Here is an 18,509-nt window from a genome sequence, read left to right as displayed (position 1 = left end):
GAGGGCCCAGCTGGGGGCTGCGAGCACGGCCACCGGGGACGGAGGGACAAGGGCAAGGGGACACAGGACGGCTGGGCCAGGAGGGAACAGTCAGCCCGGCTGGGGTGGCACCACCCTGCCCTGACCGGGAAGAGGAGGCAGCACCTGCAACACCCCCGCCAGCCCTGATGCCTGCGGTCTGAGGGGCTGCATGCAAGGAGAAGCTCAGAGCACATCTCCAGTGAGCACCAGGCTCCTGTGCAGAGGATCTGCTTCCCAGCTCTGCAGCAGCTGCCAGAAGAAGCACCATGGAACAGGATCCCCCCTCCCTGCTCCAGCTGCAGAGCACTCAGAGACACAGGTGTCATGACAGAGCTGGGTCAGGAGGCACTTTGGGAAACTGGATCCATCTGCTCCTCTGGAGCTCACCCTTCCCTCTATAGCCCCAGCCTCCCTTGCTGGGGAGCTGCTCACTGGAGAGTACAAATCTGACCTCACTGACCTCACTGGAGCTCATCTGAAGGGTACCAGCGGAGTGGCTCCATGTTGGCTGTTGTAACTGGGGTACAGCCCCATACCCACACCCCGGTGTGCAACTGGGCCTGGCCTTGTCTCCCTTGGATGGGTGATGCTAAACTGGTGCCCAGAGAAAAGCCACAGGAACAGGAAATACTTGCTGGAGCAGGTAACGGTGTTGGCTCAGTTTGGGGCCGCTGAACACTTTGCTTTGTGCTCTGCCACTGTGTGCAGGAGGGAGGCTGTGGCTGGCACCCCCCCAGCCCCAGCTCCCTGCCCACAGACCGCTGACATCCCATGTGTGCATCCCATGGGATGGGGCTGGCTGCCTGCCTGCGGGCCGCCCACACTCAGCAGGGCCTGACTGAGGCCCGAGGGCAGCAGGATCCCCCATACAGCTAGGTGATGCCTCCTGGGGACTCCTGAGAGACATCACAGGGGTCCACCGGCCACCAGGTACGGCAGCCACCTCATTTCAGCCGGCACACAAGGCTGCAGGCTCAGAGCACACATGGTTTGGGAAACGGACACATTTTTAGCTGTGAGGGTAATTAGCCACCAAAAGGGCTCATCAAGGCCTGCGGTGAGTTCACCACTCCTGGAAATTTTTAAAACAAGTCTGGACATTTTTCCAGGAACTTTGCTAGAAGCTAACGCAGGGCAGCCCCAGGGTCTGTATTTAGCATCCACCCCAAAGCTTGAATCCACAGCTGGTTTTACTGTAGCTCACTCATGAGACTCCTGATGTTTGCCTGAAAAACAGAGGGAAATGGGGTCAAGCTGCCTATGGAACTGCCCAGGAAACACTCCACTGGGGCTGTGCCAGTCCTGCTCCTTGAATATGTGGGAGCAGGAGTCAGAGCTCTGAGCCTGAATGGAGCCTTCACAGCCCCCTCATCTCTGACTTTTGAATGGAGTCCCCACAGCCACTAAGGGCTTTAAGCACAAGGACATCAATGCTCTGCCAGGAAATCCCTGAAATAAAGCTGCCAAGGAGGCAGCAGTACCTGGGGAAGCCAGGATCACAGACCCCTGATCTCACAAAGAATTCCAATGTCCCTGGCCAAGCAGGGGTGGCACACAGCTGGATCTGCTGTTCACTAGAAGAGAGCACTGATTGGGGATGGGGCAGTTGGCAGCAGGTGTGACTGCAGTGGCCATGAAGCAGCAGGTGCAGAATCCTAAAGGGAGTGAGGAAGGAGAGAAACAGAGTACACACCCTGGAGTGCAAGAGAGACTTCAGCTTATACAAGGAACGAGTCGATGGGAGGGATCCCATGGGAGGCAGCGCTGAAGGCCAAGGGAGCTCAGGAAAGCTGGCAAGCCTTCAGGACAGCACAGTGCAGAACAGTCCATCCTAGTGCTCAGGAAAGCAAGGAGACATGTCAGCAGATGGCCTTGGCTAAGCAGGGGCCTCAGGTCTCAGCTGCCATGCAAAAGGCAACGTATGCTAAGAGAATTGGGATTGTTCAGCCTGGAGAAGGGAAGGCTCTAGGGTGACCTGATTGCAGCCTTCCAGTACCTGAAGGGAGCTGGCAAGAAAGATGGAGAGAGACTATTTGCAAGGGCCTGGAGTGACAGGACAAGGGGGAATGGCTTCCCACTGACAGAGAGTAGGTTTACATTAAATATTGGGAAGGAATTCTTCCCAGTGAGGGTAGTGAGGCCCTGGCACAGGCTGCCCAGAGAAACTGTGGCTGCCCCTGGATCCCTGGAAGTGTCCAAAGCCAGGTTGGATGGGGCTTGGAGAAACCTGGGCTGGTGGAAGGTGTCCCTGCGCATGGCAGGGAGGTGGAATGAGATGAGCTTTAAGGTCTCTTCCAATCCCAACCATTCCATGATTCTATGAGATGGGAGGTGGGTATAGAGGCAAGCTACACAGTATGAATTTATAAACATCACCAGGCATGTCAGGAGGGTGTCAGCAAAGTCAAAGTTCAAGTCGGGTTGAGACTTGCAAGGCGAACTGAGGGTGCCAAAAAGAGCCTCTACCACTGCAGTGGTAGGAAAAGGCTGAAGAAGGGCCCATTTCCAAGTGTAGTGGGTGATTTAGTGACAGCAGGCACAGATAAGACTGGGACACTCGATGCCTCCTCCACCTTGGTCTCCACCAGTTTCCCAGGCCTCCATGCTGTTCAAAAGGGTTCAGAGCTAACAGAGAGGGGTGAAGATGGAGTCAGGATTTCTTTAATGAAGTTGATCCACATGAATCCATGCGACTCAACAGGCTGCATCAACGGATGCTGACAGAAATGGATTTATAGGGCTGCTCTTCACATATGGTGGAGATCAGGGGAGATTCCTGACAACTGGAGGGAAGTAAATATCACACCCCACCTTCAAAAAAGGCCAAAAGGATCATCTGAGGATCTAAATTCTTGTCAGCCACACTTTGGTCCCTGGGAGAATCATGGAGCGACTTCTCTCAGAGCATGTTTTTGGCCACATGGAGTATCCTGGGAGGGAAGAGCCATCATGGATTGACTGTCCTGTTTGCCCTCTGTGATGTTACAATGATGGGATGTGGGGTCAAAGGGCTGACAGCTGTGGGTGACGATTGCCTTGACTTTAGGAAGGATTTCGACACCTTCTCCCACAATCCTCATATCCAAGGCAGGATGATACAGCTTGGAGGGCTAGACAATCAGGTGGGTGAAAGACAGGTTGGAAGGCAGGCTCTGAGGGGAGAGGTTCATGAGCTGTGCTCTGCCAGGAAGTGGTGATGAGGGAAAGGAGCTGGACGAAAGTGACAGATGAACTACATCCTTTCTGTCACATAATGGATGCAAATGAACTGGCATGTGCCCTTGGGACCAGAGGATGTGTTAAGGAACTCAGGGGATTAACCCGATGCTGTGTTTTGAAGCCTTTTCCTTGATAGGTGTAGAAGAGGATGCTATCACGGGGGGGGCGGGGGGGGCTCAGGGAACACACCTGGGGCACTTTCTGCTGAAATCACCCACTGAACAGAGTAATTACATGGAAACGCAGCTGCTGGCATCCAATTCCCAACTGGATTTTAATCTGGCCAGGGATGTCAAAGTCAAGATGAAGAGCTTCTGTAAGTGCATCAGTGACAAAAGGAAGGCTAAGTAAAATACAGGACCACAGCTGAAGGAGATGGGCAACCTGGTGACAGAGGACATGTAAAAGATTGCGGTACTTAATGCCCTCTCTACCCTAGTCTTTACTAGTAAGAGCAGTCTTCAGAAATCCTAGGCCCCAGAGACCGGGATGGAAGCTGGAGCAAGGAAGATAGACCATTGGTTGAAGACAAACAGGTCACTGAATTCCTAAGCAAACTGGACATGTGTTCTGGGCACCCATGAGTGCTGAGGGAGCTGGCAGACGCCACTGTTAGGCCCCTCACAATAATCGTTTCTCAGTCACAGTGTTTGGGAGGAGTGCCTGAAATCTGCAGGAAGGTAAATCTCTCTCCTATCTTCAAGAGTAAGCAGCAGGATTCACTGGTCTACTCTGGCCTCCAATCGGGAGGCCTGGAGACACACCATCTATAATGCTGCTGCTTCCTTTGAGAACGCACGTGGGATCACTCTCGAGGAGAAAAGACAACACAGAAAGAATCGTGTCTTGCCGATACCATGCAAGGAGTCTTTCCACTGTGCCTTTTGCAACCGGACTTGTCTATCTCACATTGGCCTCTTTAGCCACCAGCGCGCTTGTAGCAAATGTGGGGAGAGTCCTTCCCAAATCTTTGTTTGTGAAGCCTAGCCATGATGACAGGTAACTACAGACCAGTCAGCCCCACCTTGATCAGTTCCCCACCTGGGAAACTGATGGAGCAGCTAATCCTGGAAATCATATCTATGCACAGGAAGAACAGGAAAATCATCAGGAGTGGTGAGCATGGTTTCTCCCAAAGGCAAATCATGCTTCACCCACTTGATAAACAACTGGTAGATGACGAAAAAGGAGTGGATATTGTCTATCTGAACTTCAGGAAGTTCTTTCACACTCTCCCCCCTAAGATCCTCGTGGAGGAGCTGTTGGTGAATGGGCTGGATGAGCCAACAGTGAGGTTGGCTGGAAATGGGCTGAATGGCTCCTGTCCAGAGAGTGGTGATCAGGGGCACAACACCTACTTGGAGGCCAGTAACTGGCAGTGTACCCCAGATGTCAATCCTGGGTCCAGTCCTGTTTGGAATCTTCATTAATGACCTGGATGACGGGGCAGTGCATAGCCTCCCCTCAGCACATACGCGGATGACCTCAAATTGGGAGGAGTAGCCTGATGTGCCAGAGGGTCATGATGCGCCCAGAGGGACCTCGACAGGCTGGAGAGATGGACGAGAGGCCTAGCAAAGTTTTACACGGGGACGTGCAAAGTTCTGCCCTGGGGAAGCAACAGTCCCCTGCACTAATATATGCTGGGGGCCACCCCACTGGAAAGCAGCCTGGCAAAAGAAGCCCTGGGGGTCCTGGTGGGTGCCAAGTTGAAGATGAGACAGCAAGGTGTCCTTGCTGCAAGGAAGCAGAATGGTATCCTGGGCAGCATCGGGAGGATTGTGGTCAGCAGGTCAGGGAGGAGATCCCGCCCCCCTGCTCAGCGCTGGTGAGGCCGGAGCTGGAGGCGCTGGGTCCACTGCTAGCTCCCCAGTACAGGAGAGAGATGGCCACACTGGAGAGAGTCCAGTGAAGGGCCACGAAGATAATGAAGGGACTGAAGCAAATCTCCTGCGAAGAAAAGCTAAGGGAGTTGGGATGGTTCAACCTGGAGAAGAGAAGGGGTATCATCCATACACGAAAGAAGACAACAAGAGGATGGAACCAAGCTCTTGTCAGTGGTGCCCAGTGCCAGGATCAGAGGCCATAGGCACATAGTAAAACACAGGAGGGTCCCTCTGAAAATCAGGAGCACTTTCCCACTGTGAGGGTGACCAAGCTCTGTCCCAGGTTGCCCAGGGAAGTGGTGACATCCTGGGCAAACAATTCTGGATGGTGCTGCTTGTGCATGGGGGGGGGGTGTTTACTAGATTATCTCAAGAGGTCCCTTCCAAACACAACCATTCTGTGATCTCCAAAGACCCTCCTAAACACCCCAGTTCCCCATTGAGCTCCAACTGTCCAAGAGAGCTGATCTGCTTCCCCAGCCCTGCATGACAGCCCTGACCACAGAGGGCAGCAGCACCTGCTACCTGCCCACCTACACCTCAGGTGTGGTGAGAAGACTTAATTGGAGTGCCCTGCAGCTGGTCAGAACAACACCTGGTGGGAGTGCTGTGGCCATCACAGAGCAGAAGAGGACGACACAAGAGAGCAGCAAGATGGCTCAGGGCTAGGCAGAAAGGAGCCAGAGCACCAGCCTTAGAAAAGGAAGCGGGGTCCTGGGCTAGTGTGCCTCTCCCCACTGCACTGAGAACTGGGAGGGCAGAGATGGGCATCGAGGCCTTGCTATTTCACCCTCTCCTCCCAGTTCCCCAGCAAGACAGGAGCCAAGGCACTACAGACATCTTACATTCCCCAGAGATGGGGATGGATTAAGTGCAGCCCCACACCGGGGTCCTCAGCTGCATTGCCTGTGGGAGTCAAAGCCTCCCCTTCCCACAGACTCATCTCGAGGGCAGCACCAGAGTCCCCCACCTGGAGCCATCCCTTGCCTTCACAGCCCTGCTGCTGAGCTGTGTGCCCCTGCGCAGCCCGCAACGCTGGAAAGCAACTGAGCACTGCTGAGCAGCTCGGGCCTCCATTCCCTGGCTGTCCTCCCTGCTCCAGCCAGCGCAGTCGCAGGCAGGGAGCTCATCTGGAGCCTGGCCCTGGCTGGGGTTCTGCTGCGCACATGTTACACTGTGGCTTTGGCAAACATCTGGCCCTGGGCTCCCTCCCCTCCGAGTGACGGCTCTTGGTGGGAGAGGAGGGGAGGCTGGCGCCAGTGTGGTCAGCGATCCCACGCACGGCTCCCTGCGCCGGAGTGCGTGCCAGGCGTCCTGCCCTCCCGGCCCTGGCACAGCCGCTGACCAGCTAAAAGCCGGGGAGCGGCCACGCGGCTATTTCAGGAGCCGTCCCTGGCTCCCGGGCTGCGTCTCAGCCTCCAGCACGCTCGGGCCTCGGGGGAGGGAGCGGGGTCAGGGTTCGGCCCAGCGACAGTCCAGCACACGTGGCTGAGGCGAGGGTCAGAGCCCGCGGCTGCTGGAGCCCCCCGTCCGGGGAGCGCCTGCACAGCTGCCGGCACCGGCACCTCATGCCGCTGGGTCCCCAATGCCCCGGGCGTGGGCAGGGGGCTGGCTGGCAGCCCCACAGCCACAGTCTCCACACTGCCTGTTGAACTGTTGCTGCCTCATCCCTGGAAGTGTTCAAGACTGGGTTGGACGAGGCTTGGAGCAACCTGGTTTACTGGAAGGTGTCCCTGCCTATGGCAGGGGGTGGAACAAGATGGGCTTTAAGGTCTCTTCTGTGATTCTATGAAACACATCAGGCTGCCACAGCCACACACAGCCAGGAAGGGGAGCAGGGCCTGCCAATGGCCTCCAGCACTGCTCTGGGATGGGGTAAAGCCCTCAGTTTGGAGGATGAGGGGAAGTGGGCTAACCACAGACACTGTCAGGAAGGCAGGATGCAGGATGTGGAGGGTGAGGCTGGGCAAGAGGTGCAGGAGCCTGGGGACACACGGCGCCTTTCTGGGAGCCTGGAGGCCTCTGAGCGCAGGGGCAGACTAAGGCACAAAAGGAAAAGGAGCAAGGCTCACACCTGGGCACCCAGGTGTCCTGGCTGGGGAAATGGCAGCTGCAGCAACTAGGGCATAGGGAGCCCGTGGAGGGTGCTGAGCAGACTTGGAAGCTGGGAAGCAGAATAAGGCAGGGAATCCTGGAGCTGAGTGGGGCTGGGAAGCTGGGCTCTGCAGGGAAGAGTGTTCACGGTGCAGGGCTTGAGTAGGGCAGCCACAGTGTAGGGCAGAAGTGGCAGAAGGACCCCAAACCAAGGTGTGGGGCTGGGTTTCAGTCGTGCAGAGCTCAGGCAGGGAGTGCTCACAGAGAAGGTCTGTGCAGCAAGATGGGACGTGGCTGGGCAAGACATGCAGGAGAGACAGGGCTGGGGTCAGCATGAGATGAAGCATGCCAGGCAGGGCAAGCCTGGAGACCAAGGCAGGGATGGGGTCCCAACAGCAGAAGGACGTGGAGCTGCTCAAACAAGTCCAGAGGAGGCCATGGAGAGGCTCCAAGGGCTGGAGCCTCTCTGCTCTGGAGCCAGGCTGGGAGAGCTGGGAGTGTTCACCTGGAGAAGAGAAGGCTCCAGGGAGAGCTGAGAGCCCCTTGCAGGGCCTAAAGGGGCTCCAGGAGAGCTGGAGAGGGACTGGGGACAAGGGATGGAGGGACAGGACAAGGGGGAATGGCTTCACACTGACAGAGGGCAGGGTTAGATGGGATACTGGGAAGGAATTCTTCCCTGTGAGGGTGGGGAGGCCCTGGCACAGGTTGTCCAGAGGAGCTGTGGCTGCCCCATCCCCAGAAGTGTTCAAGGTTGGACAGGGCTTGGAGCAACCTAGTCCAGTGGAAGGTCTCCCTGCCCATGGCAGGGGGTGGAATGAGATAAGCTTTAAGGTTCCTCCCAGTCCAAATCAGTCTGTGAATCCGTAGGGAGCAAGGAGAGGCTGGCATGTCCCAAGCGCTGTGCAGGTCAGGGAGAGCACAGCCAGTGAGAGCTGCCCTGGGGCACAGCAGCAAAGGTCCTGGGGAAGAAGACAACTGCAGCTGGCACTGACCAAGGGGTGTGGGTAGAACAGGAGGGAGCAGAGACTGGGGGGCCCATGCTGGTGGCTGGGGCTCTGTGAGGGGGACACGGGGACTGGCCCTTTGGAGGGCAGCGTGCACCAGCGTGGGGCTATGGGTGCATGTGGAGGAGGGAGCTGTGTGAGCAAGGGCGGTGGGAGGAAGGAGTTCTGAGGGGCCTGGAGCTGAAGCAGAGGTAAGGGAAAAGGGGCAGCTGTGAGGGGGCTGGGGATTGCGTGGAGGAAGGAGAGAGCTGTGCGAGGGGGCTGGGAGGAGGAGCAGAGCATGGGGGGAGAGGAGCGCAAGGGGCTGGGGCCTCTCAGCTGCAGTGGAAAAGCTGCTGCAGCTCCAGGGGAAATGCTACTTGAATTAATCATGGCGCTGGCTGCTGTGCCAAGCCCAGGAGGAGGCTGCTGGCAGCGCAAGGAAATAACTTTCACAGGAATTTGGAACAAATGCAGCTCTTCTGGCCGTAACAACAGCACTCACCTCCCCCCACAACCTCCCCATGTACCAACATCTCCCCCATGTCCACACTCCTGTGTACCTCCAGACTCTCCCACATGGCAGCCCACTCCCCAGGACCATGATGCTCTCCCTCCCCTTGCTTCACTCCCCAGCACACTCACAGGCATCTCCCCCTTTCGCCTCGGAAAGCTTGCCTTGTTTCTGAGGAGGGGGAGGCCTGTTCTATGTCGTGCAAAGGTCTGAAAATAGGTTGATGTTAAATCCCTTGACTCAAGAACGCAAATGTAGGCAGCAATGCCCCCTCTCCTTGGCAGCAGTTGGTGAGCATGAGTCCTCGTGCTGCTTCAGTCCCCATGCACAGCTATGCCTTGTGTCCCCTCACAGCTGCTGCTTCAGCAGCACAACCGAGGCATCAGGATTAGCCCTCCACACATTCTCTTTTGGTAATACAGTGTATGTGGCCTGGTGTAGCCTACAGCTCTTCAGCCACGTCTTCCTCCCTGGGGCACAGCCCACAGGACTGTCCCAGTGCAGTGCATGCATGTCCCACGAATGTCCCATGGAATCACAAATCAGGACCCAAAACTCATCAGACTTATCCTCAAAACTGCAGAGACTCTACGTTGGGTGCATTGCTGGTCAGCATTTCATTTTGGATATCCCCCAACAATTGTGTGTATGGATGCTCTGGTTCCATAATCATCAATATTGGATCTATGCAAGATTCAATTAACCACCATCTCATGTCATTCAGGTTTTTGTCCAGTCAGCCCATGCTCACTACATGGGGTTCACGGCTCTCTGTCAGAGCACAGACAATGCTTGATTTAGCACGAAAAGTCAGAAAGTCCCAGAAAAACAGTATCTGACCATGCATGCAGCATGCTGGTACAAGTCAAATGTTTAAAACAAATTTAAGCCAGCAGGGTGAATTTATACCAGAGCAGTGCTTCCTATCATGGAACCACAGCACTGGAACGTGGTCCAGTGTGCCCTAAAGCTTCTGCATCGTCAGCTGATGGCCACAGAGAGGAACAAGGGAGCTAGCCAGTGACTGTCTCCTGCTCCATTTTCTGCTGACTGTATGCTCACTGGTTACATGGGTTCTGTCTCCACTGGTGTTTCTCTCTCATCTCAGACTTGAACTGAGAGTTTGCCATTTTCTTTGCTTCATGCTCATGCAGAGTCTGCTACTGTGGGACTTGGCCCATGATAAACACAAGTGACAGAGGAGATGTTATGAGTTCCTTTTCTTTCTCCAGAGCTCAGGCCAGCAACCTGCTCTGCTCATCCCTGTTTGTACCCCAGGTACAAAGACTGACCTGGCAAAGACGGGAAGCAGGAGACCTGCAAACACTCTTCAGGTCTCTCCTGGTCACTCACAGGGACTCCTCTGTTCCCCACTGTTTGTCCTACCCACAGAGAGCAGACATCACTGCCTGAAAATAGACCTCATCCTCCCAGGGTCTTCTGCTTAGAAACATGACAGTCCGATGGAGAACCAAACCCACCGAGTTCTGTGCTGACCTGAGTGACTGTCCTGTGTCCTGCATGTCATCTGGCAGGGCCAGAGCTCTCGTGACCATTGTGTGGGTATGGCCCAAACCCAGACCTTGACAGAGACCCTTTACCATCCCAAGTCAGGGTGAGCCCTGATGCCTGGAAGCCATGGACAGACGGAGCCAGGCAGGAGCAATGGCACAACAGGGGCTGTGGGGCAGCACACCTGACATGGGTAACCCTGTGGAACACTGGCCACTGTGGGCCCTGGCAGCACCTCTAAAGCCCTCCTGTTCATGACAAAAGGGGTGGTCATGCTGGGCAGCTGTGCTCTGAGCTCAGGGCTCCCTGCCCTGGCTCTGTCCAGCTCCCAGATCTGGCTGGCTCCTGCTGCATCCCCGGCCGAGCCATCAGCCTGGCCAGCCTCCTTTCCCATCCTCTCACATTTCCCGGCTCAGAGGAAGCAGCAGCAGATGTGTGAGCTGTTTGCTTTGTGCCGAGGCCACGCGGGAGTTACCTGCACTCAGCCCAGACGCGCCGTTTCCAAACGAAACACAAGGACTGAGCCAAGACCATCAAAATTTGGCCAAAGCCTCTGTCGCTACTGACCGCCGGGTCAGCTCCGTGCCCTGTGCAGCATGGAACCGGGCTGGACCCTTCAAGGGCCAGGCAGCCACATGCTGGACCCGCTTCTGGATGTGTCCCCACGGCCTCGCACACCCTGGCTCATCCGCAGGGTCCGCTCTCCCTCCGGCTCAGCCCCGCGCTCGCAGTCAGGAGCCCAGCCGCCATCTCCGATTGCATTTCCAGAGCGCCTTCCCACATGGCGAGCGGCACTGAGCGGGAAGGCACGGACAAGGAGAGAGGAGGGCCTCCCTTTGGGGGCTGTGCAGCCCAGACATCCCCGCACACGCCTGAGGCCACCATGCTCACCCAGGGACATGCAGCTCCTCTGCTCCAACCCTGTTCCTGAACCCATTCCTGACCCCTTCCCCATTTCTGTCCCCAGCCCTGCCCCATCCCTACCCACCCCAGAATGGGACAATGTGTAGTGGGACCCTGCGTAGACCAAACCTAAATCTCCTCTGACCCAAATCTTCCTCCTCATCTCCAACTCACTTCTTCTGCCCAGACTTCCCCCTAATCCCACCTTGACCCATCCCCAAACCCCCCAGATCTGCCCTATCCTACACTTGCCCCTGCCCCACATCCCTTCTCTGCTACATTCCTCCTTTCCCTCACACTCCTACCCCATCCCCTGCATTCAGCCCCCTGCAAGCCCCTCTCTAGTGCTCCCACCCCACTCACAGTCACCTGCATTCACACACCCACCACAGCCCACCCTCCCCAGCCCCCACTCACACCCCCCATGCCTCTGCCATGCATCCACAGAACACCCATAGACAGTTCTTTCTTGCCAGCTCCAAATCCTTCTCCAGGCCCATCTAGAGACCCCTTTCCCAGGCCAGGTCACAGGACCTCCTCCTGCCTTGTCTCATGGGCCCCAGAATTCCTCCTCCTCCTGGCACCGTGGGCGCCTCTCACCACCTGGCTCCAGAGCTCCTTATGGCCCCAGCCAGACATGCTTATGTCCCAAGGCTTCAGCAAAGAAGTGTCCTCAATGTCACTGATGCTTGTCCCAATGGACAGCCTGGACACCACTGTGGTCAGGAGTGCCTCACTGCACCCCTGCACCAGCTCTCCACTGTCCCCAGTCCTGATGGCGGGTGGCATCACCTGTCCCCAGGAACCAGGGCTCCAGGGCTTGAGCTGTGACAGAAACACCAAATGCAGGGAACACAGAACACACAGAATCCAAACGGCACTGCTGGCTCATTGTGGGGTCACGGAGCTTTCGGAGGGGCAGCAGCTGCGACCTCTTGCAGCATAAAGGCTGGCGCAGCAGCACGTGCCTCAGTTCATTAGCATAATTAATACTAATGCTCACAACCAGCCCCAGTAACACTGATGAACTTGGGCTAATGACCTCACAGGGGAGGGGGAGTGGGGGAGAGGGAAGTTTGCAGCCTGGTTACAGGCAGCTTCCCAGAGGTGGTTCCTGAGCTCTATTGTGAGTGCCCTGGCTGCAAGGCAGCTCCACACTGGTGCAAGCAAGGCCTGGCACAGCAGAACCCACCTCAACTGAGGCCCACAGCGTGCTCTGCACAATGGACAGCCTCGCAGTGTGCCCAGTGTCAGTGGCATTGCCCACGACTCACACGCAGAAAGGGTGTGACACCGCTTGGCCCCATTCCAGACTCACATCGAGAGCAGGAATATCCGCTCCAGCATTCCTGCTGCAAACACTGCCCGTCAAAGCCATGGCATCTGCACTGAACACCCTGCAGTGGCACCCCAAGCCACTCACAGCCCTGGCCATGCCCTCCCCAAGACTGTACCTACCTGCAAGAAGCAGGTCCCAACAGGGGTGTTCTCCTTCAGGGATACGTTGTAAAAGTTACTCCTGAACACCGGCTCATTGTCATTGACGTCCTGCAAGGCCACGTGCACCACAGCTGAGGAAGAGAGGGCAGGAGTTCCCCGGTCTGTGGCCAGCACAGTCAGCTGAGGCTGAGGGTCCTTCTCGTAATCCAGTGGGGCAGCGGTGGTGATAATGCCAGTGGCAGGGTCGATGGCAAACCAGCTGGAGTGGGTGTCGTGGCCATGCACGATACTGTACCGCACCTCCCCGTTGGGACCCTGGTCCTTGTCACGAGCCGTCACCTGCAGGACAAAGCTGCCTGGGTACACCACCTCGGGGATGCTCTGCTTGTACTCCTGCTGGTCAAAGAGTGGGGGGTTGTCATTGACATCCATCACCTGCAACACAAAGGCCGATTCTGCCCGGAGTGGGGGTGTTCCTGAGTCAGTAGCTGTCACCCGCAGATCGTAGGAGTCTCTTTCTTCCCGATCCAGAAGTTGGTCCACACAGATCAGATAGATGATGTTATCCTTAGTAGTGAGGGCAAACTTGCCATCCCCTCCCTCCAGTGTAACATTGACATTGGAGTACTCTCCATAGTCTGGGTCAGAAACAGAGATGCGAGCCACATACTGTCCGGGCTGGGCTCCCTCGGAGATCTGTGGGGAGCCATCCTCACTCAGGAAGATGATAGTCATGGTGGGCTGGTTGTCATTGTAGTCACGCACATGAATAGTGACAAAGGCTGTGGTGACCTCAGGATGGACAGCCTTATCCCTTGCCTGCACCACCAGCTCATGCACCTTCCTCACTTCATAGTCCAGACCCTTGTTGAGCTTGATGACTCCAGTCCGGGCATCAATGGTGAAGTACTGGTCAGGATCACTCTGCCGCCGGTTGATCTCATAAATCACATCCCCATTGTCACCTTCGTCTGCATCAGAGGCAAAGACTTGCAGGATGCTGCTGCCAGGTTTCAGATTCTCTGAGATCAGTGTATGATAGCGGCTCTGGTTGAAGCTGGGAGCATTGTCATTGATGTCCTGGATGGACACATCCAGCGTCATCTGGGTGCTCCGGGGAGGAGAACCACCATCATAGGCTTCCAACAGCAGCGAGTACGATGAACGATTCTCCCGGTCCAGAACATTGCTGACCACCAGGTCCAAATACAGGACCCCGTTGGGTCCTCGACGTGTTTCCAGGTGGAAGGCCTGCCCCATGTTCCCTCCCTTTATCACATAGCCTTGTGTGTTCAGGAGGCCACTGTCAGCATCAAAGGCTGGGTCCAAGGGAAACCTACTGCCAATGGGTGTGTGCTCTGGGATCTGGAGGGTGCTCTGCTGTTTGGGAAAGGCTGGAGCGTGGTCATTGATGTCATTCACTTGGATGTTCACTTCTACTGTGACGCCCTCCGGGGTGACAGCAATGAAGCTGTAGTGGTCCCGAGTCTCACGGTCCAGGACACGAGCTGTTTTGATGATCCCCGTGTTCTCATCTATCCCCAAGTCAGTGGAGACACCGCTGCCCTCCTGTGCCGAGATGAAATACATGTAGGCACTAGTTCCAGGGGGCAGGCCAGCACTGATGTCCCCAATGATGGTGCCAGCTGGCTGTTCTTCATCTATTTGTAGATCCAGGGTGCCTAGGACAGCAGAGCCCATCCCTGCTCTCAGGCCCCCAAGAATGAGCAGCTCCAGCAGAAGCATGGCTGACCCTTTCATCTGCTCCATGGCTGGCAACCGGCAGAGCAGAGGGTGTCTTGATCTCCTTTGCAGTATTTGCTTTAATCCTGCATGGAATGCAGACCAGAGGATACTGATTAAGAGGGAGCAAAGGAAGGACAGAGAAAAATGCCTTGAGAGGAAAGGCCAGCCAAGTACCTGCTGCCCAATCACTGTATATCACCTGTCTCTCACAAGGAGCAAATGTGACAACATGTCAGAGGGTGCCCAGAACGGAGGCCGGGGACAGCATATGGAGTCAGCCCAGCAGGTCACACCTGACAGCACATCGAGGTGAGCAGCTCATACCCCATCACCTACACCCTAAACTGCCCCTCCCAACCACCACCCGGCTGGCAACACTGGCACCAGCTGCCCCAGAGCAGCGTGCTCCTGTGCCTTTAACAGCTGAACGCTTCCTGTGAGGCTCAGAGCGTGTCTGCAAGGGGACAGAAGTTTTTAGACAAACAGCAGCCTTGCACCTCTCCACCCTGAGAAAAGCTGGTCTCGAATCGTGAGAGAGCTCAGCAAGTGACCAGTTGAGACTCTAGCTCTCGTCCCCCACTCCCCCACCCCCTCCCCAGCAGCATGCCTTTCGGGACCACAGGGATATAGGTGCCAAAAACCCATGAAGTGGAAATCTGGTGTCCCTGGGAGGGAGCACAGAGAGGGAGTGGGCTTCCATCCAGTGAACAATAAATCAAAACGGCTGTATTGCAAAGGATGTGCCCACAGCTGGGAATGCCCGGGATAAAATCAGACCATGCCCATTGTTTGGGCTGGCACCGAGATCTGTGGGTGCCCCAAGCTGGTACCATGGAGGGTGGTGGCAGTGCAGTAGGAACGCAGCGACTCCCTCTGAGCTGCCGGTTGCTCGGGTTCCTTCCCGTCCCACACCCTCTGCTGCTCACTCCCCTCCTTTGTCTCCTTCTCGCTGCTCCTTGCTGGCTCCGGCTCCTTCCCTCCCTTTCCCCCGTAGCTGCATTTCGCTGCAGCAATGGGGGAGGGACGCGCAGCCAGCCACAGCTCCTGCAGCACCGCAGCCGGACACGGCAGACACGCTCCCCGTGTCCACGGGCTGCCAGCCCCTGCCCTGCCCACCCCCGCTGAGAACAGACAGCCAGGGGAACCCAGCGGCCAAGGAGCTGGTGAGGAGCACCAGCCTCAGCACTCGCTCAGCCCCGGTGAACGAGGCTCCGTGGTCTGCGGGGATGGCGGCAGCATGAGCTCACACTTGGACTCTCTTGAAAGCGTTTGCTGCTGGTCCCATAACCACACTCAGGAGCCGCTCATGTCAGATGAAGGAGCAGGAACCTCCCTGTTTTGGGGGACGGAGGTGGCTGACATTGTTTAGTTTGGGAACTAAGAATGTCAGCCCTTGACCAAAGAACCCACGGCGGTGTTAACCCTTTCTAGGGAACAATAGGATGGTTATTCCTGGGTCCCCTTTCCCACCTTGGATCAGCTGTTTAGATTGGTTTTGCCTGTAGAAATTCCAGGTTACTGATAGAAACAGAAACATTAAAAAGTATTTTCTACGCATAAAGAAGTGTTTACTTCAGTGGGCATCTGGTGTCTGAGGTCTATCCACACATTCTGAGGTAAATCCACATGCTTCCCTTGCACCCAGCAAGTGAGAACCCTTGCACTGTTCCAAGAGCAGAAGTCAAAAGAAGATACTTTTGTCCCTTTGGGCTCTGAGTTGGGAATCTGCACCAATTCAGTGGTCCTAGACAGGTCTGTCTGTCTGTTGGAGCCAGTTCTAATTCCCCAGCTGGAGGGGTAACTGCCCACCCCCAGAACATGCAGTGCTAGAGCATGGAGTCCCAGGTAGCTTCTGTGATGAAACTGCACCATCCCAGTGGTGCCCAGCTGCTTAGGTCATGGGAAGGGACAGGGCAGAGGGTTTAAAGTCTTGGCAGGAGCTTAGACACAAAGAACAAAAAAATAAAAATGAGAGTGGAAAAGCAGGTAGAGGGCCAAGGTTCCCTGGGGCAAACTCAGTGGCTGAGGACAGGATGGAGCTGAAAGATCTTGCGTTGTGCCCGGAACAGATCAGGCCACAGATATGGGGAAAAGCCCAACTGGTTTGATTAGTAATGCAGCTCTTGAGAAGCCAGTGAGGCTTTGTAAGCTGCTGGCAGGGAGGAGAGAAACTTGAAAAGTGAATCTGGGGAGTGTGAAGACCAGCTGAGAGCACTGGGACAACCAGGGAACAAAAGTTAGGGTCCCTGGGTTGGGGAACTGGTGATGAAAGCCTGTGTAAAATTCTCCATTTCCATCCTCCCTGGATGCAATTGGGTAGTTTCAGAGCCTGTCTTTTGGCAAGAGGTGCAACTGCCCAGCTGCCAAACTACACCAGTCCAGGGTAGCAGAAGCCCCCTGTTCTGATGAGGTCTGCAGGCTTGGGTCATAGGGAGATAACAGTGACCTCAGTGGATGCAGAGTCACCAAATCTGAACAGCTGCTTCCAGTTAGCAGAGAGCTCAGCGCAGGGGCTGGCTTGGCCAGTCCGTGTAACGTGAGCCAGACTGCCCCACTCCCCCTCTCTCCCTCCCACTGCCGGGCACCAAGATCCCTTGTGAAAAACGGCAGCAGGAGCCTCTGAAGAAAACTGCCAGGATGAGAATCTCTCCACACAGGCGTTTGGGGTCCAGAGCCATGGTGAGGATGTTGACAGGAAAGGCAGCTAAAATGGAGCGAGCTGCAACATCCATAAGCACATCCAAGCTGACAGGCTGGGGCACCAGGAGAGCCCAGCCTACACTTAGCAGATACGTCACATTTAGGAAGAAAAAAATATATGGAATTGCATTGGGACCACTGTGTCCACCTCTGCCTTCCAGTGGCACCTCACGCCTCGTGTCAGCCATGAGAAAAGGGATGCGGGCCCACAGCAGCCCCAGCAGAGAAGATGGAAAGATGGCACCCACTGTGCACGCCACAAACAGATGTCAGAGTGCTTGCTGTGCAAAGGCCCCATCAAAGCTGCAGATGCTGCTGATGCCATACCCTAAGTCTCACATGAGAGGCCATGACTCATGTAATGATGTTTTTGAGACACCAGTCCAGATGAGGAAGGATTCAGAAGCCTATTTAATCTTTGCTGACCACCAGTTACTGACCTGGAATATGCTTTCCTCCTCTACATTCACACAGATTCTCTCTCTAGTTTCAGATGATCTGCCCTCTGAACCATGCACAGTTTAGACTTGCCTGCAGTGCACCCTTGGGCTAAAAACTCCCTTCCAGCCTGCACTTAGCCTGCTGCTACAGCCATCTCCATGCCTCCTGGCCTTCCTACCATTTCCCACCAGGGCCTTCAGGACCAGCACTCTTCTGCTCGCTCCCAGCCGGGCCACACAGCCCCGTGTCCCTCTGATATGGGCTCCGAGCAGTCACAGTGGCAGTGGCCATCCTCTCCCAAGGATGCAGTGACCCACCGCACCGTTGTGGATCCCATTTTTGTGCCACACTGGGGCTACTCACGGGGTCTCCTGTCTCTGAGAACGCTTCCTCCACAAAGGAAGTTCTAATGAAATTTCTTCACGCCGGAGCCAGTTCCCGCAGTCCCAGCCCCGGGACACCCCCGCGCTGCACCGGGTCCTGCCAGGCTGTGCCCATCGCCGAGGCGCTGCGGGGCCTCGCCTGCTCCCTGCACACCCGTGCCCCCGGCTGTCGGGGCTCGCGCTCCCCCGGAGCTCCGGGCCCACCGCCCGCTGCCGCTCCCTGTCCTTGTCTCCGGCGCTCCCGGGCGTCCCGCACCGGGCGGTCCCTGTGCCGGCGTTCAGCCAGCCCCGCTCCCCGCTCCGCTCGGGCCCGCAGCCCCCTCCCGGCGCCTCCGCGGCTCCGCCGAGCGCCGTCCCCGCGGCGGGTCTGCCCCGCGGCGGCACCGGGCCCGCCCCGTCCCGTCCCGTCCCGCCCGGCCGCTGCCAGCGCCGGGGCCGCGGGCGAGCCCGGTCCGGCCGCGGGTCCGCGGTGCTGCGCCGCCGCGGGCGCGCCCCCCCGGCACCCCCCTCCCGCCCCCCCGCTCCATTGTTTGCGCGGCGGAGGCAGAACAAAGCGGCCGGGGGCGGGGCCGGGGCCGCCCCGGGGGGGACCCGCCGCGGGGACGGCGCTCGGCGGAGCCGCGGAGGCGCCGGGAGGGGGCTGCGGGCCCGAGCGGAGCGGGGAGCG

The 18,509-nt window shown here is 56.9% G+C and overlaps 1 protein-coding gene across 1 annotated transcript in view; it reads right to left on the bottom strand.

Annotated features, from left to right (window-relative positions):
• Positions 1–18,509, bottom strand: part of DCHS1 (dachsous cadherin-related 1) — a 48,026-nt gene that overhangs the window by 27,142 nt on the left and 2,375 nt on the right. The window contains exon 2 of the mRNA XM_017837548.1: positions 12,591–14,401. Coding sequence (XP_017693037.1) covers positions 12,591–14,401 — 1,811 coding nt within the window. The remainder of the gene's footprint in view (positions 1–12,590; positions 14,402–18,509) is intronic.

This window comes from Lepidothrix coronata, unplaced genomic scaffold, assembly GCF_001604755.1.
Source record: "Lepidothrix coronata isolate B3197 unplaced genomic scaffold, Lepidothrix_coronata-1.0 Scaffold305, whole genome shotgun sequence".
In the NCBI taxonomy this organism is placed as follows: Eukaryota; Metazoa; Chordata; class Aves; order Passeriformes; family Pipridae; genus Lepidothrix; species Lepidothrix coronata.
Note: the sequence above shows the minus strand (reverse complement) of the source record. Positions and strands in the feature narration are given on the sequence as shown.